Raw genomic sequence first — 23,157 nt, forward strand, 5'->3', positions numbered from 1 at the left:
TAGTTTCTTTACATGCTGAAATTACATATTGCTATTACCAAGAAAAAAATAATGGTGAATATTATTATTTTTTTTTTAGGGGAAGATTGTTAGTTGGTACTTTTGTGGCTCTCTCTTTCAACCTGTTTACGATGCTTTCTGTTCGAAATAAACCTTTTGCTTATGTCTCTGAAGGTATGTTTTTTTATTTATCATTAATAAAAAATTCAATTAATCTCTCATGAAAATAAGTTTTATTTCTTTCGTTGTCTCATAAATCAATGAGAAAGTATACTCTGAAGAGAAGAGAGAACTACCCCAAAAGTTCTTAAGTCTTCTATAATCAGAGAATTATAAAACCAAATAACATTACTTAAAAACAGGTAAGACTGACATATTAATTTAAATGTGATGAAAAATTATGTTTACCAAGTAACATGAATGATATTTTAGATGTATAACCTACCTACAAAAAGTCTATTGCAAGCATTTTAGGAGCATCATGATACTTAGAATAGTTGTTAGGCTCATTGCAAATAATTGAATTCTGTTAACTAAATAAGTTCCCAGGAACTACTCTTTGGCAGTTGTGGGTGGGTATATATTTGAAAGTAGCAAAACTTTTTTTTTGTTTTGAAATAATTGTTTTATTTTCAAGTCTTTACAAATTCAGACTTTTATTATTACTTCAGTGGTCTAAATTATTGGCATTTTTCATTAATTTTAATGTTTTGGAATCCCACTAACCCCCAAACGGTTAACCACTGATTGATGAAGAGGTGACATATAAACAAAAATGGGCTGTGTGCACAGACCTACATTTTGAAGCAGAGATAGGTGAGTGTCTTTTTAGGTCTCATTGACTTGAACAGCAGTGCAATTAAGAGAAGAAAGCTTTATGACATGCCCATTCAAGTTTAAATAACTTGGTGAGTGTTGTGAAGTATGAGTTGTATTTATATGAGAGAGTTTAAGAAATTACTGTGTGAACTCGAAAATTAAGTATTTGTCATGACCAGAATTATTTTGAAAAAACTTTATAAATTAGTAAAGTAGTATGTTGGCACTCCAGAAATTTTAAAAAGATGCAAACGTTTAGAAACAATATCTCTGTAAAGATCAGGATACAAGAAGAAAATACTGATAATCTCACAACCCAGAGATAACATCTGTAAACCTTTCTATGTTACCCCTTTCAATTTTATATGCACTTATGTGTATCCTTACATACTTAGTACAGTTTTCTGTATTTTTTTTCAATCAATACTATTGAAAAAATTATACTCAATACTATTGTCTTGAGTATTGCCTCATTAAATACTCTGAAAAAAATATTTTTTGAATGCTTGCATAATATTCTATCACATGAATACTTTTAAACATTAGGCTATTTTTACACATTTCCAACTTTTCCTTTTACGAATAATGCTCTAATCAGCTGGTTTGTATTTCATGTGTGCATTTCTCATTCTTCTCTAGGATAAATTCCCAGAGAATAAATTATAAATGGGTTAAATATACAATATTTTTAAAGGCTTTGATATATATTGCCAAATTTATTTTCAGAAAGGGTACCTAGTTTGTTTTTCATCAGCTGGAAATGAAAGTTCCCCAAAACATCAAGATTTGTGACATCAGTTGAAATTTGAGTAGAAAGTAATATTGAGAGCTTGTGATCTGCTGGCATTTTGCTAAATGATTTACACAAAATAATCCACTTAAGTTCTTCCTGTAACCATATAAGGTAAATAATTTTATTATCCCCATTTTACACTGAAGCACTAAGAGATCAAGTCACTTGCCCCAGGCCGCACATCTAGTTAAGGGCAGAGGTGGAATTTGAAGCCAGGTATTTTGGCATCAGAGGCTGCTCTTAACTGCTCCATTATGCTGCTTTTATGTAAGATGTGCTAATCTTATTTATGTCATAATACACATAATAAAATGAATGGATAAAGTAGCACCCTGGGATAAATGTAAGAGGATGCTTGAGTCTGGAGGCTACTTGTCCAGGGACAGTAACTGACAGGTGTCTTTGGATGTAGCCAGGTCTCTACCTGGCCTTTAAGTGCTGCAAGAATTAATAATTGGTATACCTATAACCCATTCTCAGCATACTGGTTAGGAAACTGCTTTACAGTAGAAAGGGCCTTTAAAATGTCAAATTAACATAACAATGACATATAAGTTCACTAATTCCTCAGGTCAACTATATATTGTAGTTGCTTTTGATTTAGTATCTTAAAGGCATATAAAGAGGAAAAGGTTATGTAATTAAGAAGTAATATGTCCTTTTGTAATGTATGGATCATTACCAAACTTATTTTTAAAATTAAAGAAATCAAGTATTTCTGATAGTTTATTCTTCTGTGTAGATAATGTAAGTATTTTCTCCTTAAAGCTGCTAGTACGAGTTGGCTTCAAGAGCATGTTGCAGATCTTAGTCGAAGGTAAGATGTTATGAGATTTCATAATATATGGGATTTTTTTTTCTTTTAAGGTGCAGAGAGCTACAGCCTGCAGTGCCTTTTTTTTTTTTTTTTAACTTTTATTTATTTTTAAGTGTTTATTTATTTTTCCAGGACCCGTCAGCTCCAAGTCAAGTAGTTGTTTCAATTGTCAAGTAGTTGTTTCAGTCTAGTTGTGGAGGGCGTAGCTCACAGTGGCCCATGTGGGGATTGAACCGGCAACCTTGTTGTTAAGAGCACCGGGCTCTAACCAACTGAGCAGACTGGCCACCCCAAAATATGAGATTTTTTAAGGATGCACAAAAAAATGCATCGATCATGGGAACTTCCATGATTAACTGCTGAGGTTAATACATGAGTCTCACAGATAAGATCCTTCCTTTACTTTTTAATTGATGATACAAAAGGGACCTTTATGAGTGAGGAAGCTTTGATCCCAAATCCTTTTTGCTTTCTTTAAAAGACAAATGATATTAAAATACAAGTCATTTACAAGATTTTCATCAGTGTTACATGAGTTCTGCTAATGAATACTCTTTTTGTTTGTTTTTCTCATAGCTTATGTGGAATTATTCCAGGACTCAGCAGTATCTTCCTTCCCCGAATGAATCCATTTGTTTTGATTGATCTTGCTGGAGCATTTGCTCTTTGTATTACATACATGCTAATTGAAATTAAGTAAGTATTTTTTATTTTTGTGAAGTGTGTTTCCAATCCTGGGGTCTGATTTTTAAGGGCATTGACAGGAGGATAGGGTTAAGCTTATAGCATGTTTGCTTTTGACCTGTGTAACTGGTCATGTCTTGTCCTCAAGTGTCTTCATCTGAAAAAGAAAGGGTTGTGTTCAATAAATATTTTTCACCACAATCAATAATGCCGAATTAATTCCCTACTGCTTACCTGATGAGTGAAACTGAGAAGGGGACAGTAAAAGAGAAATAAGCAACAGCTTGCTATCACTGACAGAGAAGAGAAGTGGAAGTAGGTGTGAAGTAATTTTAAAAAAGCAAGCCTTTTAGGAAATAGACTTTACAGCTGCTATAAGCTTAACACTTAATGGTATATGATTCTTTGACTCCCTACCCTTTAAATGTTCGTGTATACTAGATTTTGTCCTTAATATTATTTTTCCTGGGAGATCACATACAATAATTCGTTTTTATTGACTACCTCTGTGTGTTTCCCAAACCTTTATTCCTAGCCCAGATCTAGATTGAATTCCAAAAGATACTATCTAACTTTTATCCTTGCCTGCCTCAACTGAACCTATTTTCCCCTATCTCCAAAACTGTTTTTTCTTGTATATCTTGTCTCAGTCAATGCTACTACCATCTATTCCATTGCGTTCTTTTTAAAATTGTGTTAAAACATACATAACACTAAATTTATCATATTATGTTTAAACATACAGTTCAGTGGCATTAAGTACATTCACATTGTTGTACAACCATCACCCTTATTCAACTTCAGAACTTTTTCATCTTCCCCAACTAAAACTCTGTACCCATTAAACAGTTAGTTTAATGGGTACAACAAAAAGTTGTTTCCACCTGTTGTCTATTGTGAATAGTGCTGCAATGAACATGGGTGTACAAATATCTGTTAGAGTCTCTGCTTTCAATTCTTGTTGGTATGTGCCCAGAAGTAGAATTGCTGGATTATATGATAGATAATTCAATTTTTGACTTAAACTCAAAAAATTAAACATTCTTAAATACCTACTTCTCCTCCCTCCTCCCCCCATCACCTCTTCCAAGCCAATTCTAATTGGTCACCTAGTCTTGTGGGGTTTTTTTTGTTGTTGTTGTTTTTAAATTTAATCACCATGCTGTACATCCCCAGAACTTAATGTGCCTTATAAGTGGAAGTTTGAACCTTTGCACCTTTACCCATTTGCCCCACCCCCACACTCCCTGTATCAGGCAACATCAATCTGTTCTCTATTTCTTATGAGTTTAATTTTTTAAGATTCCACATATAAGTGAGATCATACAGTATTTATCTTTCTCTGACTTCTTTCACTTAGCATAATGCCCTCAGGGTTCATCCATGTTGTCTCAAATGGCAGGGACAGGATTTCCTTCTTTTCTTTTTTTTTTTTTTTTAATTTTAAGTGTGTTTTTCCAGGACCCAGCAGCTCTAAGTCAAGTAGTTGTTTCAGTGTAGTTGTGGAGGGCGCAGCCCACACTGGCCCATGTGGGGATGGAACCGGCAACACCTGGTGTTACGAGCATCAAGCTCTAACCAACTGAGCTAACTGGCCACCCTCTCCTTCTTTTTTTATGGCTGAATATTCCTCTGTGTGTGTGTGTGTGTGTGTGTGTGTGTGTGTGTGCGCGCGCGCGCGCGCATGTGCACACGTGTACACATATATGCCAAATTTTCTTTATTCTTTCCTCTGTCAATGAACACTTAAGTTGTTTCCATGTTTTGGCTATTGTAAACAATAGTCTTGTCGCTTAGTCTTGTTTAATTTTTCTTTTTAATATTTATTTATCTGTTTCCTCCTTCCCATTCCCAGTGCTGCTAGCCAAATTGAAACCTTTATCATCATTTCCTTGGCTGAATTAGAATAGTCTTCTGGTCTTCCAATCTTCATTCTCACACATCTCTAGTTATACTCTATTTTGCTGCTGATGTAACCACTCAACATTGCAAGTCTGCACATAATATTTTCCTGTTTAAAAATCCTCCCCTTTGCATATTTTAAAAAATTGCAAGTTGTTAGCACGATAAAGCCCCTATTAACCTTGCTAGCCATCCATCTGCCTATATTAACTGTTTTTAGTTTCATTGCTGCATCAGGATTTTCATGTCCTTGAACATGCTGCTTTCACTGTCTGCAGTGTCTTCCATCACCTCGCTCCTCTGCCGGGGGCAGCTCAAATATCACTTCTTTTTATATGTGGCCTTTCTGGATTGTCTCTACCCCAGTAGGCTTGTCACTCACTCACATTGCGCATCCATGATACCCGGTAGGCCTTTTCCTTTGCACCCAAAGTGCTTTATTATGTTTTCCACAGTGTATCTCTTGTTATTTTAAAGGCATGAATTGTGTCTTAAGTCATGTTTCTATTCCCAACAAATGGGGAAAAGTTAAAATGTGTGCTTGTAACCGTTGCATTCTGGTCTGTCTTGTTAATAGAACAGTCTGAACTACTGGTGAGATGGTGCACTTCAGTCACAATATTGCTATAACAAATTTCTGGAGGATCTCACCTTGTGAAGTTCCTGGGGAATTTTGAAAAAATTTAACAGTAATTATTGCAAAGTTATTGTTTATGGGAAAATTGATAGAATCACTGATGAAGTCCGTTAGTGTTTTTATATCAGAAATTACTAGTTGAAGGTTTTTTAATTTGTCACAACAAATGAATATATATGAAATCTTTCTATATATATTCTTTTTATATATATCAAGTAGACTGAAAATATATAGTGGGGAAATGCTCACTTTTTTCTTTCATCATCTCTCTTCACACTGATTAACATATTTACTAGTTATTTTCCACTAAACTTTGGCAAGAAAGGATTCTGAAAGCTTTTTGTTTTCCTTTAAGATGCTCCCATTGCCAGTAGTGGCCAATTGTGATAAAACAGTTCTTTTGCTTTAGGTAATTAACAGTGGGTAGATTGAATTGTAAGGAGCTGAGGGAGGCATACATTTAAGATTTAGAATTGTTTTTTCCTTTTAGTAATTATTTTGCTGTAGACACTGTCTCTGCCATAGCCATTGCTCTGATGACGTTTGGCACCATGTATCCCATGAGCGTGTACAGTGGGAAAGTATTACTCCAGGTAAGTATCTTCTTTCAATGTACATGCTTAATATTAGCTGTGTTCTTCTACCGGATTATAAAATCGTGTGTGTTCTTCTACCAGATTGCAAAACTTTTAGCTATTGGAGGGCCATATTAGAAATGAAACCAAACAATAATCTCTGAAATTTGTGTACTGAGAACAGATGAAATTATATGCCCATAAATCAGACACAAATTATATGCCCATAAATTAGACGTAAATTAGACACACAATATGAGACAAAAATCATAAATATTTTTTGCCTCTAATAATGTTTCAAGTGAAAAACGTTACTTTAAAAAAATATTTGAGATACATATTTTCCCCTAATAAATGTGCTTTGGCTATTGTATAATCTGATTATGATTGGGGTTTTTTCCTTGTCATTGGATCAGTGACACTTTTAAATTTCAAACTTAAAAATGACAAATTATTATTTATTGAAGCAATGGGAACACCTATGGACAAGCACCTGAATTGAGAGGTAGTTTCCCAGGGCTGGATGTGTCTGTAAGAACTGCTTTTCCTTCTATCTTTCCCTCATGCCTTTTCTTAAACTTATAGGTGGTATATCCATTTTCAGGAGCAGTAATAACAATAAGATAATAGTTGTATAGTACTTTGCTCTATATAAAATGTTAATTTCTTAAATATTTTTTGTTGCTTGGTTGGTTCTTTAAAGCTTAATTGGTTCTAGAGATAGCAGCTTCTTTGTGAGATAAAAACTGAACATGGTCTGATTCTTAATGTTGTCCCACTAGGGGAGCCCAGTGAATCTTCTCTTCCCTAAATCATGATAGGGCACATGTCAAACAAAGCGAAGGTTGGTATGAAACCCAATTTTTTAAAATTTCAGGAGCACTGTTTCAAAAATCTTTGATTATCTCCTTAGCTTCATATTTTATTTTATTTTATTTTTTCCTCAGACAACACCACCCCATGTTATTGGTCAGCTGGACAAACTTATCAGAGAGGTAAGATGGAATAGTAAATAAAATCATTTTAATTTATAACTAGAAAATGAAAAAGTGGGTACCAATAATACTTTATTCAACCCTATCTGGAATTTTATTTTAGGGGACTTTGTATTCTTAGTACATTAGGAGACATAGCATAATGACAAAAGTAGAAACATCTGAGGAATTGCTCAGCCTGGAAGCCCAGGTCACTTAAAATAAACATGGATGGTAATCATCTAAAGACTGCCCGATTCCCATATAAATGCTGTGATTTTTATGATTTCTATATTCAAACCTACGGTTTTGATTAAGTCAAGGCCCACATTTACATGTTGATTTCTTCACCACCTAACATCTTGATCTGTGGGTTTAGATTTTGTGTTGTTGTAAATTTCTACTTGTTAACTGATGAGTAAGATAATTGAATTATTTGGATGTTGAGAGTATTTTAAAGTCTTGGTTGTCAGTATCACAAAGGCCACTTTTACCGATATAGGTGGCTATTTGTCTCAGCTAGTGGAGCAAGTGCCAGTGTACCAATGGGTCACAAACTATCTATTTGGACTTGGAATTTCATTTTGGCCCACATCCAAGTAACATCTTTTCTTGTGCAGAAATGTGTTACTAGGAAATGTGTCTCCTCATTTCAGAGGAAGAAATGATTGAAAAAGAAAAAAAATCTGATACCACAAGTATTGGATATAAATATATGCTATATTGATAAAATAAAAAGAACCATGCACTGTTGAACAAGGTGGCAGTGGGGGGAGAGGAGGTGTAAAGACCTGGTTTTAGAAGGATTGGTGCAGAGAAGAACCCAGGAAAAGTAAGGCCCTGGCTCAGTACTGAACAGGCAGAAATGGTATCTTGAGTGAGTGGTCTGAGACTTCTCTTGGCTAATGAGTGTCCTCATACAGGGTTTGCCACGTCATTTCTAGGCTCAGAGCAAGTCCATAGTGTGGTTGAACTGTGTTGGGCATGTCAAATACAAACAACCCTATTTCAATGTTTTTGATCAGGTATCTACCTTGGATGGAGTTTTGGAAGTCCGAAATGAGCATTTTTGGACCCTAGGTTTTGGCTCATTGGTATGTTTTCTACATGTTACTTTAGCTATAATTTAAAGCATAGCTTATAATTTTCAAAACTGAAAAAAATACTTCTTTAAAATTTTTATAAAGCCTTTGATTCCCATTTCTGCTGAATAGAGTCTAAAATGTAAGTGGAATTGGTAATCTAATTGAGATTGTCTTACTTTTTTCTTTCAAACCAAATGATCTTAATATTGAACTGTCCAGATTAGACAAATTCATAGTCACACATTTCTAAATATGAAAATGTTGCAAAATAAAAAAGTACAATTATTTTCTTTTGAATTGCAGTTCTAATTTTGGAGATTTTGCAGAATATGTTTAAGACATAATAACACAGCTTGCTTCAGCGTAAAATTCCATGTCTCCTAATCCAATTTGGACCTCATTACCAGAGAGACTTTATTATATATAACATGGCTTCATTCCTGTATCAGGAATGATGAGAAAAATACAGAAAAGTACCCAGAAAAAAATTAAAGCACCATAATCCTATCCTGTAGAGAAAACTGCTGTTGATATTTTGGTTTTTATACTTACACATTTACTCTCTTTAGAAAATGAGATCATACTGTTTTATAATTGCTCTTCATTCAACATACCATGAGCAGTTTTTCATGTTATTATTACTCTTCTAATTTTTAAAACAACAAATAAGATTTGATTTTTCTAACATAACACAAATTCCAGAAGTAGGCAGATTAGGACTGGTCCAACAGCTCAATCATATCATCCGTTTTGCCGTCTTCAGTTTAGATTTATGCTCTTTGGGTAGAAAATGGCTGTCTCATCTCTATCTTCCCCTCTCTAGTCATTCAGGATATCTAAAACTCATTCTTTAGTAAATTCTTCAGGAAGAACCCTTGGGAACATCACTCCCTAAATTATTGAATACTGAAAACAGCTGTGGACATTATACTTGAAAATTATTTTGGCTGAATATGAAATCCTGAGCACATATTTTTGTTTCTTTGTTTCTTAAATATATTACTCTATTTACCTCTGGCATAATGCATTGCTGAAATAAAGCCCGATGACACACAGTCTGGTTTTGTTTTTTTTCCCCCTTTATATGTGACTTGATCTTATACCTGGATGCCCAAAAGTTTTATTTTTTTTAAAGTCTGTTAATTTTACTAGAATGTCTTGATGTTGGTCACTCTGAGTCAATTACAGGCATGCATATACTCTTTCAATAATATTATTTCAAAAACAATTTGTTTTTAATTTTCAGGAAAGCTTTCTTGAATTATAGTTCTTAATATTTATTCTGTTCTCTTGCTTTGATTATCTTCTGTGGGAACTTCTATTATAATCATATTGGATGTTTGCCTTTTTTTCATATTTGTTATTTTCTTTCAAAATCCTTGTTATCTGCATTTCTTTTTGATTTTTAAAACTTTCCTTTTCACCTTTTATCTCTATTACAGTATACTTGTATATTTATTTGTTTTTGTATTCTTTCTAGTTTAGTCTTCATTTCTGAAGTAGTTTTTTCCTTATATTTCTATCACCTCATTTCTGAGGTTTTCTGATTTTCATTTATATTATTCTTGTTTCTTGTCTTTTGGCTTGTTTTGATAAAGTGGGATATAGTTCTCATCAGTTTTGTAGGTAAATCTTTCTGGTGATTTTTAATCTGTTCTGTATTCCCTTTTTTTCTTATAATAACTTTGTGTGGGATTTGGATTCAGTCCATTTTTCTTGCTCCTTTTTATGTGAAATTAGTTTTCCTAAACTTGAAAATAAGGGGTGGTTTACGGCAGTGTGTCAATTCATGGCTCTAGAGTTCCCTCATGTGATGAGTCTGTGAAGTGGAAGTTTTTTTTCTCTCCTGACTCTTTTCCTCTCCCATTTGTATCAGAACGTTCCTTATCCTTTGTCTCTACTCTGCTTTGGGCTTTTCAGGTCAGTCAGATGCCCTATTGCTTCTTCCTCCACAGATGCTGATATCTTGCGGGTCTTATGGCTTGTATTTGAAGTATTCTAGGAGTACCATGTTAGCTAGTTTTTCTTATATGTTTTTCATAGGTTTTTGGGTTTGCTGTCTTAGTTTCTGTTTTTATGGAGATATTTGGAGCATTTCAAAAAAGTGCCACCACTGCTGCTGTCTTCCAAGAACGTCAACATCATTTTTAATGGCTGCAGAGTTCTCCATTATATGGATATGCCATAATTTATGTAATTATTCCTTTATTGGACAAGTTGTTTTCCATTTTTCTTATATAAACAGGGCTGAGATGGACATTTTTGTGAAATAATCTTTGCATGTACTCGTGATTATTCCTTAAGATTAACTTTTAGAAGGTGTTTTTGTGATCCACTTTTTATGGCTTTTGATGCCAGTTGCCAAATCACTTTCCAAAAATAGTCGTACCGATTTATATTCTCCCAGTAATATAGTTCTTTTTTTTTTTTTTTAAAGATTTTATTGGGAAAGGGGAACAGGACTTTGTTGGGGAACAGTGTGTACTTCCAGGCCTTTTTTCCAAGTTAAGTTGCTGTCCTTTCAGTCTTAGTGGTGGAGGGTGCCGTTCAGCTTTAAGTTGTTGTCCTTTCAGTCTTAGTTGTGGAGGGCACAGCTCAGCTCCAGGTCCAGTTGCCGTTTCTAGTTGCAGGGGGCACAGCCCACCATCCCTTGCGGGGGTCGAACTGGCAACCTTGTGGTTGAGAGGACGCGCTCCAACCAACTTAGCCATCCAGGAGCTCAGCGGCAGCTCATCTCAAGGTGCCGTGTTCAATTTTATTTGCAGGGGGCGCTGCCCACCATCCATTGGGGGACTGGAGGAATTGAACTGGCAACCTTGTGGTTGAGAGCCCGCGCTCCAACCAACTGAGCCATCCGGAGCTCAGCCGCAGCTCAGCTCAAGGTGCCGTGCTCAATCTTAGTTGCAGGGGGTGCTGCCCACCATCCCTTGCGGGACTCGAGGAGTTGAACTGGCAACCTTGTGGTTGAGAGCCCACTGGCCAATGTGGCAATCAAACCGGCAGCCTTCAGAGTTAGGAGCATGGAGCTCTAACAGCCTGAGCCACCGTGCCAGCCAATATAGTTCATTTTTAATCATTCTTTTAATTCAGTAAGTTAGGTGTTTATTTAGCTTGGTGACTTTTAACCACAAAAAATACAATCTCAGCTAACAACCAGCTAACAACCGCACTGATGTAGTACCTAAGTCAAAGGAGATTAATAAAACAAGATTTTGAACTGCCAAAAATAGTTGTCACAAAGCCATAGATTATTGCAAATACCATAATCATAGCAGACTCTGTTCAAGCTCATACTCAGAAATGGTTTTCACATATTTTAATTACTTTGATTTCCAAATCAGACTGGAAAAGGATACAATATCTTTTATAGTTTTGTATAGTGACACTTGTGAGATGGTAGTGGCAAACAAAAGAGAGAAATTAAAGATGACTTGATTTGTAGACATTGCTTGACTTTCCTAAAAGTAATAAACTGGAAGTCAAATTCAAGCAATATAGATGTTTTCTATGTCTCATGATTGACAATAACTCTTATTACTGCTCAAGTCATAGTTTCAGACACATTGTCACTAAACCAACTGGCCAATTTATGTGCAGTTTATGCTTTGTTATAAGTTTTTCTTTTTTGAAAATCTGAGTTTTATCTAGAAGTCAAGATGGAATATCTGTTGGATATTTTGTTTATTAGATACATATTTTATGTTTTTAGTATACAAATAGTGCCCAATTGGTTGAAAAATTAGAAGTTACAAATAAGTAAAAAAGAAGAGAATAAAAATCCTTAATAATTCTATCATCTACAGAGAAGTGCTATCATTCTTGATATTTTTCTGTATGTACGTGTTTTAATCAAAATAGGATCATTGTTGTACCTCCTATTTTCTTATCTATTAATACTTTAAAAGCATAATGTATGAAAAACGTCTTTTCAAGTTAACAAACATACTTCTAACCTTCATTATAATGCCTACTAACCTAGGCTGGGAACCTTGAGATCATCTTTGATGAGTCCATCTCCCTCATCTATTACACCCAGCTGGGTGTAAAGTCGTCCCACTTCATGGAATATCATGAATCCATCTGTCCCTTTCTGATCTCACTATATTTGTTCTATCTCAGCTATCTTCATTTCTAACCTAGACCATTGCAATCATTTCCTACATAATTAACAATTATCCATACCTATAATTTTTCTGAACTCTGATTATTTTATTGCTGTTTGATTGCTGCTATTAAAACTTACGATATTTAGAGCCCTCAGCTAGCCTCTTTTTAATCTTATTACCTATTTAGCTTCCTTTCTTCCTTTCCCTCCCTCCCTCTCTCCCCTCCTCCTTTTCTCTTTCTTTCTCTCCCTCCCTCCCTCTCTCTTTCCCTTCCCCTTGTTTCCTTCCTTCCTTCTCTTTTATTTTTTTCCACTCTTTGAAATATTTGTACTCCTTGAAATCTTTGCACGTGATTGATATTGCTTATTCTTGCCCAAACGTGCCCTGCATTTTCACTGCTATTCCCTCAGCTTGTCTTCACATTTTGAAATTTCATTTAACCATCAGCCCTAGATCAAATGCCATTTTCCATTGAAGTCTTCCTCAATTTGAATTAATACCTTTTCTGCCCTTCCGTTGCATTTTTCATATACTTCATTTATATTCGGCTTTGTTATAACATGCCTGTCTTCCTTCTACATGGATTTCTCTTCTTTCTTTTTTATATATTTTAAAAGGTCACGTTTTATTTAGAGTCACGAATCATTTCATTAACACTTTACCTTAATAATCACTACTAAGTAGTCTTTAAGGAATATCAAGGCATTAAACTTTCTCTTATTTTAAAGAAAATACCAAGTACTGTTAGAACAAACTCATAAATAAAATGTTCATTTCTAATGGAATTTTTAGTAGTTTAATTCTAAGCAGTCTCTTATGATTTTGCCCCTTTTAGGCTGGATCAGTGCATGTAAGAATTCGACGAGATGCAAATGAACAAATGGTTCTTGCTCATGTGACCAACAGGCTGTACACTCTAGTGTCTACTCTGACTGTTCAAATTTTCAAGGATGATTGGATTAGGCCTGCTTTACTATCTGGGCCTGTTGCAGCCAATGTCCTAAATTTTTCAGATCATCACGTAATCCCAATGCCTCCTTTAAAGGGTACTGATGAGTTGAACCCTGTCACATCGACTCCTGCTAAACCTAGTAGTCCACCTCCAGAATTTTCGTTTAACACCCCCGGAAAAAATGTGACCCCGGTTATTCTAAACACACAAATGAGACCTTATGGTTTGGGTCTTAATCATGGACACATACCTTACAGCAGCATGCTTACTCCAGGACTTGCAGTTCCAGGGATTGGAGCAACGCCAGGATTCAGGACTAACTTTACAAATCTACCAGGTAGATATGGAACTAACAATAGGATCGGACAACCAAGACCCTGACGTACTGTAACTTAATTTATTTGTATGGGGAATATTGGCTCCTTTACTTCCAATTTATTTAGTAATCCAACTTTGCATTGACTGTTCAATCATTTTCTCTAAATGTTAGAGAATAGTAGGCTAGTTCACATGACATGAAACCAATGAAACTTTATTTTTGTGAAATGTGTTTAGGACAGTGTGAACCTTCTAAATGCTATTGGCTTTAAATAGGCTTCCTTTAGAAAGCATGTTTCTCTAAATTTGAATTTTGCTGTCTCTGATTTTGTAAGCTGACTGCAATGTGATACGAGGTTATCTTTACAGGAGAACCACTTGATGAAATGGATCTATCACATTATGTAAAATACAATATTTCAGTGAAATTTATAAACCTGCTTCTTGAATAATGAAACATATTTTAGGAAAGGAAAAAATGTCCATTCTAAAAATAAAAGTCTCTTTTATAGCTTTTCTAAACTTAATTGTTACATTTTTCTTTGAGGGCCTCCTGAAATATGTCTTGCAAAGTAAAAGCAAAAATTTTTATCAGAAATTTTGGAACATTCTACATAGCGTAATTTAAAATTTTTAATTATCAGTTTTTTAATAATTTTTCTCATTTAAAAATTTCAGTACATTTATAAATAATCCATAGTTCTCAAAGTGTTTTACTCTGGTGAAATGAATACCAAATCCTTTGGTGATGTGCAATAAAGTGATCCCAGTTTTCTCTCTTACATTTAATCAAATACTGACATCATGATGGAATTTATCAGTGACAAAAAAGTCTCTTTTTCATTGGTTGGCTTTCAGTTTCTCTTTAACAAAACATATCAAATATGTTATCAAAATATACGGAATTCCATATATAATATAGGATTTGATATCTTTTCAAAGTTGCATAATCATTATATACATTATATAATTTTACCAAAACATAATGGACCTTAGATTATAAAGTACAGTAATTTTAGATCTGCTACAGGCAGTTTCTAACTTACTCTGTTTTGCTTTGTCAAACATAGTGAGTTGTTAACTATGATTATGAAAATTATATAGAGTTCTTTTTTTTTTCAAATGCAAATGTAAAGGACTTTCCAACATGGCCAGTATTACTTATAAAAAGTATAATAAGCAGCAGTCACAAATTACCTATGAAGTTGTTTTCATTTTATCATGAGTTTTATGATTAGTTTTCAAAAGGGATTTTAAGAGTGGATTCAACTTTTCTGGAATCTAGTACTCCTGGAGATTTGTGAGTTTTCCAGCCATCAGCCAGTTAGCTAGAGAAGATTTTTATATTTGTGGAATTTGCAACACTTTCTTCAATCAACTCATCCTCTTTTAAATATGAACAACGCTTCCCAATCCTATTTCTTCACAGTGGAATAACAAACATCTAAGAAGCCATCTCTTATCAAGGAAAATCGTAGTCATCCTGTGATAATAAGTGACCGTGTCCCAAATAACTTGTCCTGGTGAGGAGTTGTTCATTATCTTGATATCTGCAACCCTGTTCAGACATTTGATCTGCTGGAAAAATAGAGCTCACACTTCCTTGACTGCCTGGGAAAATGAAACTTTGTAAAATGTTATTAGGCAACCTGTTCCTTTCCTTTGTCTTACGTTCTCCAGTATTTCTGTATCTACTATTATAGGGTAATTTTTCCTCCATTGATCTCATCTAAGTGTGAATTTGGGTCATGCATGAAATCTGAAGAACATGCATGAAATCTGAAGAACCTGTCAGGTACTGAGTGATGATGAGGAGGTCTGTGCCACCACCCTATGCATGTCTTCTCCATCCTCATGGGATTTGTAAAGTGTCTAGGTACTGAACATAGTTCTGCATGAGGTGGCGTGCCTACTTCTTCAACACCCACTCACAAACAGCACCTGTGCAGTTGTCCCGCCAAAGGTGCTTTGATACCCACCTACACTGTTGGACACGTTACCTGTGGATTCTGAAGGAATTGGCTCTACATGTTGACATGCAGGAATGCCAACTGCTGCAGGTGACTTTGGTACATGCATCACATAGAGAAATTGTATTAGCCAAACTCTGGCCTGCTTCTGGAGATGAAAACAAATTTGGCCAGCATAGGCCTATAGGCAATAGACTTACTGGTAAATCTTGCCACAGAGTCACTTGAAGCTAGACTGAAAAGGAGGTTCAAATTAAATACTTGGCCCATGATTTGTGATTAAGAGCCAGCTTCATGGAGTGTGATTAACCCTGTTTGAGAAATCACTGTGTTATAATGAAAAAAACACTGGACTGGAAGACGATATTTGGATTCCAATCCTGATGCTGCCACTATGTAAGTAGTTTTGTAACCATGGGTAAGTTATTTAACTTCCCTGAGGTTTCTCATCTGCAAAGTTAGGGTAGGGAATGTATTAGTTGATCTATAAACTGTCAGCTCTAATATTTTATGACTAAGTCTGTATAATATTTGCCCACTTGCTAAACAGAATACTGTGCCCAGAATTTCTTTCCAGTGACTACCTCAGTGTACAGGCAATATGTTAACCTACATCAAAACCCAAGCCATTAATTTGAGGTGCCATAAGGATGGAAGGTGAACTGCAGGCTAACCATTTAGGATTTTGTTTATATCAGACTTGCCTCGACTTAAATCTGTTTAAACAGATATTTTTAGACTTCTTTCTTTGTGGGGAAGGATTGTTTGGGGGATGTTGGAGAAAAAGATGAGGACAGGATGCCCTTAGCTTCCATAGGATACAAAAGAATGGGATACATTTTTATTTCTTTCTTAACCTCTGAAGTCACAGTTGGAATTACATACATGTATCATCAACTGGAGAGGACTTGAATTTCAAGCCTCTGATTTAGCTCCTCATAAAACTGCCAATTTTTTACTTGACTAAAGGATGCTGATCTTTGGGGGGAGTCTGGTCTGCTTATATAAGGAAATGCTTTTTACATTCCAAATTGTTTGAATTAAACTGTTTGAATAAAGAACATACATGGAGTTTTCACTCTAATTTTAAGTAATTTTGGCTTGTTTCTTTATTCAGTAGCTACTGGTAATTAAATTATATCATTCAGGAAATGTTTGTTGAGCCTAGTAAATGCTAGGCATAGAATATATAAATTTTTGTGACCTGTTATTCTTGAGGCCAAAGGGAACACAGGGATGAACAAGAAAGAGTCCCCTTCAAGTAGCTGATAACCCTAGTAGGAATGATGAGATAGCGAACTATTGGCACATGTCATCAGTAAACTCCTTCCCACTTCCTCTTCTTCTTTGACCTTATTTCCCTGGCATCTTTCTCTTTGTGCCTTTTTCCCTGAATGATGAAACTAAGACAGTAGATTTCCGTGGACGAAGCCAGCTAAGGAGGTAATGGTGTCATACATCATCCTGATATCAGTAAAGAAGAGAAAGTTCAGAAGGGCAAGTTAGGCAGACACCACTGACCAGGATAATTTTTAGGGTATAATAGATTGCCATATACTTTCAGACTCGCAGACAATATGAGCAAAGATTTTTCAATCACCAGGTTGAAAGTAATGGAGTCCCCAGGGGCATTCATGGGTTCAGGGTGTCCTTTATTTAATCAGTTACTAGTGTAAAAGCACCTTTAATAACACTGATATCATCATCATCCAATTGCCACCCAACAAGCCTAGCTTCTTGCAATAAAGTTAACTTAGATAACACATGGCTAAGTTTTCTGACTAATGCTGCATCAGGTAAAAATTTTTTAGTACTGAAGTCAAAAAACACTAATTGCTTAAGATTCTCAAATACACCCATGAAGGTAAGCCATCCATCACTGCTCACACAGTTTCCTGCCAAATCCAGCTGCTGGAAGTTTTTCAGAGGATTCTTTTCAAAAAATGCACCTGGTAAAAAGATAGAAATTAGTATGTTAGTTGTAAAGAAGACAGTTTTTTAAAGAAAAATGTCTGTTTGGACCAGTGCTTTGCTTTAGAAATTCTCTATAGATAGGGCAGTTATAATGGTCCATTATATTTACAAATTACATTCTTCCTTAAATGTAAGGGAATCTGATAAATAGTACTTAGTATTTAATGTAATTATAATTGACTTAATTTATAATAGTAACATTTAAAATAATTATAATAAATAGAATTGATTTAATTAGTATAATTTATATTAGCAAACCAATATAAATGAATTACATATTTTTTCCCCTTTTCTTGACTCTTCCAGGAAGTAGAAGATTGCTTAAAATCTGAGGTGTGAGAGATGCTATCAAATATTCAGTACTTATTTTCAAAACTGGAGTCAAACTTTGGCAACCTTAGGTCATTTCTTCTGAGAAGCAAATACTACCCATTGTTTCTTGGGTTTTGAATGTTCCTAACTGTAAACTTGAGTAAGTAAGACTCCTTGAGCATCTCTATTTTCGTTTTGGGTTTGTTTGTTTGTGTGTTTTTTGTTTGTTTGTTTGTTTGTTTGTTTGTTTGTTTTAACCCTCCCTAGACTCTTTGTGAACTGCCTTCATTCCTTACAGAACAGGGCACTCTACCTCCTACAAAGAGAAGGCGGATGTCTTAGCCATGACCATGAAGTCAAAGATAACACACTAAGGAAGAGAAGAGTACAAAAGGAAGGTTTCTGGGTTTGAAAGACTGCACAGAGCCACGGCACCCTGCCTGCTTGGGCTGCTCCCTTCTGGGCTGTCAGAGGACAGAGAAATCAAGCTCTGTCTTCTAGAGTTGGGTTTCTTGTTATATAAGCTTAGCCTGTGCCTAACCCAGCTTATACATAGGGCCTCACTTTCTCCTCCCTCCTTCCCATAAGGAGCCCTTTATTCTTTGTTGGTAGGTAGCATTCTCCCTGTTCTCTCTTATACCTCATGTTCATGTCCTTTCTGCCTCAGCCTCTGCCTGTTTTTCATATACTTCCCAGCATGGCAGGCACTCGGTCAAAATGCTGGTCATCGGTGTATTATATAAGGCTCTTTCCCCAAAGGGCAATTTCTTTTCTCCTCGACTAGCAGAACAGATTTCACCACCTAAAAGGAACTTAATGGAGACTTGAACGCCCATTCTACACTCAGAGGGTGATACATAGTTACACAGCTTATCTGCTAAGGTTTAAGGATGGTATCAATAAGAGAGTTTCTTGGATAATTAGAATGTGTGCAAGCCAGGAACCAAGAACAAACAACATACTCCAAGGGCATGCATTTTGTTCATTTAACCTGCAGTATTTTTGTCATCACGATGAGCAGACTGGTTCTGAGGAAAAGGAATCTGACATTTAGAGCTGTGGGCTGTCTGTGGGCTGGGGACAAGGCAAGCGGCCTGATCCATGTTCCAGGCAGAATCTCAAATGCTCTGGGTAGAAGGATTCTGAACCTTGAAGTTTCTGTATCCTGAACAAAACCCTTGTATTGCCAGAGCTCTTACCAGTTCTTTCAGCAAACACTTTTGAGTGCCTGCTATGTCCTGTGCATTGTGCTGTGAAAACATACATTATCAAGTAGTTAGATGGGTGATAGGTGCCGTGGTCAGCGTACCCTGGGAGCACACAAAGGCACCATTTTATTCCCAGAACACTGGCAATTGGGCTTATATGCTGCACGAGGAAAACTGAAGGATCCTTCTCGGGAAAGTGAACTGCCTCCAAGAAAGGGCCCTACAAAGGAAGAACCATTTTGCTTTCCTGATCACCCACAGTGAAACTGACCAGTTGAAAAGTCACCCTTCCTCAGGCACACAGAGCTTCTTATCAACTTGTGTCTTGCTCTAAAATGTCAAGGCAACAGTACAGAATACCAGACATTTGAGAACAGCCTAAAAGCCAAACAAAAAACTCCCAAGAAATGAGGTAACATAGGGAACAAGAACAAGCTTCAAAACCTTACTTTGCAGGGACCCTAAAAAGGTACAGCATCTACCCAACATAAATAAGATGCTTTTTTTTTTTTTAAAGTACAATTGGAGGAATAAGAAAGAGCGCTTGGAAAATAAAAATATGATATCAGGATCCATGTGGCAGAATGATTGGGTCCAGGATTTACCAAAGAGCTTCTGGAATATGAGTAGGGTTGTGATGGTGCTTGTTTTGGAGCCCTGACTGGATAACAGAGTTAAGATGCAATGGCTCCCTTTTTTTTTTTTTTTGCTAATGTGAATTACTTTTTTTTTTTTAATTAAAGTTTATTGGGGTGACAATTGTTAGTAAAGTTACATCAATTTCAGGTGTACAATTCTGTATTACATCATCTATAAATCCCATTGTGTGTCCACCACCCAGAGTCAGTTCTCCTTCCATCACCATATATTTGATGCGCTGGCTCTCTTTTTGAGAAACAGGCTGGATAATAGAGATTAGCCTCAAACATTTAAATTGAAAGAGACCATTTAAAAAAAGGTTTTGTTAGAACATGGGAAATAGATCCTTGAGCTATTATAGTAACAATTTCTACCTGGTAGTCCCAGATTTCTGATGGGCTAGAAAAATTTGGAGAGTCATAATCAAAAACAGCAATCGAAGCTTGACGAATACAATTATCCGAGGAAGAAAACCAGAGAGCCTGGGACCAAACACTGAGGAAAGTTGGAAGGTTAACATCGGGTAGAGGAATTGCCATTGTAAAGGTGGCATGGAAGTCAAGAGAATATTTTGAAAAGGAGAGAGTGCTCACTGTCAACTACAGAGGGATCAAGTAAATTAAACACTTTTGAAAAGTGTCCAGTACATTTTAATCACCCCAAAAAAGAAACTCTGTAGTCATTAGCAGTCACTCCAGTCCCCACCCCAACCTCCCCAGACCCTGGAAACCACTAATCTATTATTTGTCATTATAGATTTGCCTACATTGGACATTTTACATAAATAGAATTCTATAACATGGTCTTTTGTGATTAGTTTCTTTCACTTAGTATATTTTCAAGGTTCATCCATGTTGTAGCATATTCTAATACTTGATTCCTTCTTATGGCTGAATAGTACTCTGTTGTATGGATATACCACATTTTGTTTATCCATTCAGTAGTGATGGACATATGGGTCGTTTTTCCTATATGTAGAGGTAACCATCTACATTACATCTCTATTAAGGTAATTATGAGATGAGTTCATACTGATGTCTTCAATTCTAAGCCTTTACTATGGGTCATTCTAGCACCCTGCTCTTGCTGTAAATTTCCACCTCAACATGGAGAAACTAGGTTCCCATCATCTGCCATCCATTTTTATAATTATTCAGTTCCAGCGTAAATGTATAGCAGTATCAGAATTGTTAACCTGTACCCCAATTGGATATAACTCTATCAATTACAGTACAGTGGTTATGTTACCATTTATTTTCCCTTGAATTTTACAGATCACTCACTTCCAAAGTTATTTAGTTCAATTTCTTTTCCTCACATCCTCTGCAGTGAGGTTGTTTCATAGTTTGTAATACAGTTCGATTTTTATGCATTCTGCATTCTATCCTCGGGTTTCCCAGACCTCCTAAATGGTTTATTTTAGTTTGCATACATTATGGTTCACTCTTTGTGCTAGAAATTTCTATGGGTTTCGACAAATGCATAGTGTCATGTATACACAATTGCAATATCATACAGACTAGTTCCGCTGCCATACGAAAAACTAACATGCAAAGAAAACCGGAGCTATATCTGTTCAACCCTTCCTCCCCTCCTCCTGAGTCCCTGACAACCACTGTCTCAATAGTTTTGCCTTTTCCAGAATGTCATACAATGGGAATCACGCATTTTGTAGCCTTTTCAGACTTGCTTTTTTCACTTAGCAGTATGTATTTAAGTTTCCTCTATGTCTTTTCATGGCTTGATAGCTCATTTATTTTTAGAACTGAGTAATATACAAAGGTATGGCTGTACCCCAGTTTGTTTATCCACTCAGCTATTGAAGGACATTTAGCTGCTTCCAGTTTTGGGTGATAATAAAGCTACAGACCTGTGCTTATGTCTCCATTTTGACTAATGAAATTAATATTACTCTTTTTTTTCTTGAGCAGTCTTGCTTGATTTTTATCTATTTTGTTACTCTTTTTAAAGAACCGATTTTGAGCTTTATTGATCTTTTTTAATTTTTATTTTCTATTTCATTGTTTTATGTGGGCAGACTTTGGAGATATTGTGAGTTCCAGAGAGTTTCAGACCACCACAGTAAAGCAAGTATCGCAATAAAGTGAGTTGTAATCTTTTTACTGGTGGAGGGTCTTGCCTTCAATTTGTAAAAAACTCAACATCTGTGAAGCACAATAAAGGACAGTGCAATAAAATGAGGTATGCCCATACTGTTATGTTTATTATCTTAATGCTATGAGGATCTTATTTAAGCCCTGCTTTTGCTGGATGCCACAAGTTTTACTATATAGTATTTTCTTACCATTTGGTTCTCAATGTTTTTGTTGAAATTTGTCACTATGAACTTGTATCGATCTGTCAAATTGTGTATTCCCCAGTAGCCTTAGTACAGCTACAGAAAAAGTGTAAAATTAAGGACAATCCAGGCTTGGCGTTTTTCCAGCAAGCACATCCCAACTATAGTTATCTAATTTCATACCTCATTGTTATCTCATTTCATACCTCACATCCACATCTTGTTTTCTCCCTGCATTTCATTAGGTAGTCATTCTTTAATTAGAGACTCTGTCTCTCATTACACTGTCTTCATTTCACTATTGCATCTATCACATATATCCATCACTAAATGTCATCGCCCAAATTGACTCATGATACCGTGGGCCATGAGTTTTGTGGGGGACTGGAAGAGATGGAGATGGGAAGAGGACAAGGCAATTAACAGGCAGCTGGAGGCTGAGCAGGTGGAAATGACCAAGCATCTCTTTGAAAATGTGGAACTAACAATATTAAATTTAATAAATCTGCTCCTCAGAACTATCATGTAATCACGTCTTTCACCATTACCCCGGAGCACTCAGTAAAAAAGCTATATCCATAATTATACCAAGGCCTTCTTGTAGAAATTAAGGATAAGTGACTGTTCTCCCCACCCGAGTCACTTGGAGAATAGGGAAAGGAAGCACTGTAGGAGGCAAGATGACACAGGTCAAGAGACACATGGGAGCAGACATTTAGCGTCAGTAGTGACCATTGAAACAGGAACCCCATACCTAGGCTGACACCCTGGGCAAGATATGCATTAGGGCATTGTTTCTTCCTAAGCTACATGGAGCCCCTCTTTTAGTGGAACATGAAATAAATTTAATACATTGCAACTAGCATTAGTTTTAAGTGACATAGGATAGAATGAATAGAAAGTAAAGTATCACACATATAAGATAATTTTTGTGAAATTTTTTAAAATGTATGTATGTATGTTTTAGATCATGAGGTAAAATGTATTTTTAGGTGTGACTCAGCCAAAAGAAAAGTTTGAAAGACTCTGGATAAGAACCTTAAACATCTAGGTTCCATGTGGGGATGCAGAGGAGGGCGCATAGGGAGAATAT

The 23,157-nt window shown here is 35.8% G+C and overlaps 2 protein-coding genes across 5 annotated transcripts in view; one reads left to right on the forward strand and one right to left on the reverse strand.

Moving 5' to 3' along the window:
* SLC30A6 (solute carrier family 30 member 6) overlaps nucleotides 1-14,456 on the forward strand; it is a 33,789-nt gene extending 19,333 nt beyond the window's left edge. For both annotated transcript variants that reach the window (XM_019741662.2, XM_074331860.1), the window contains 7 exons: nucleotides 80-174; nucleotides 2,381-2,429; nucleotides 3,006-3,125; nucleotides 6,143-6,245; nucleotides 7,175-7,222; nucleotides 8,227-8,295; nucleotides 13,228-14,456. In XM_019741662.2, the coding sequence (XP_019597221.2) occupies nucleotides 80-174; nucleotides 2,381-2,429; nucleotides 3,006-3,125; nucleotides 6,143-6,245; nucleotides 7,175-7,222; nucleotides 8,227-8,295; nucleotides 13,228-13,725 (982 nt within the window). In that variant the 3' untranslated portion in view covers nucleotides 13,726-14,456. The remainder of the gene's footprint in view (nucleotides 1-79; nucleotides 175-2,380; nucleotides 2,430-3,005; nucleotides 3,126-6,142; nucleotides 6,246-7,174; nucleotides 7,223-8,226; nucleotides 8,296-13,227) is intronic.
* Nucleotides 14,457-16,480: 2,024 nt separating this feature from the next.
* The window catches only part of NLRC4 (NLR family CARD domain containing 4), a 32,220-nt gene continuing 25,543 nt past the window's right edge, over nucleotides 16,481-23,157 (reverse strand). For all 3 annotated transcript variants that reach the window (XM_019741649.2, XM_074331857.1, XM_019741632.2), the window contains one exon: nucleotides 16,481-17,581. In XM_019741649.2, coding sequence (XP_019597208.2) covers nucleotides 17,289-17,581 — 293 coding nt within the window. In that variant the 3' untranslated portion in view covers nucleotides 16,481-17,288. The remainder of the gene's footprint in view (nucleotides 17,582-23,157) is intronic.

This window comes from Rhinolophus sinicus, linkage group LG05 (genome assembly GCF_036562045.2).
Source record: "Rhinolophus sinicus isolate RSC01 linkage group LG05, ASM3656204v1, whole genome shotgun sequence".
NCBI classification, from domain to species: Eukaryota; Metazoa; Chordata; class Mammalia; order Chiroptera; family Rhinolophidae; genus Rhinolophus; species Rhinolophus sinicus.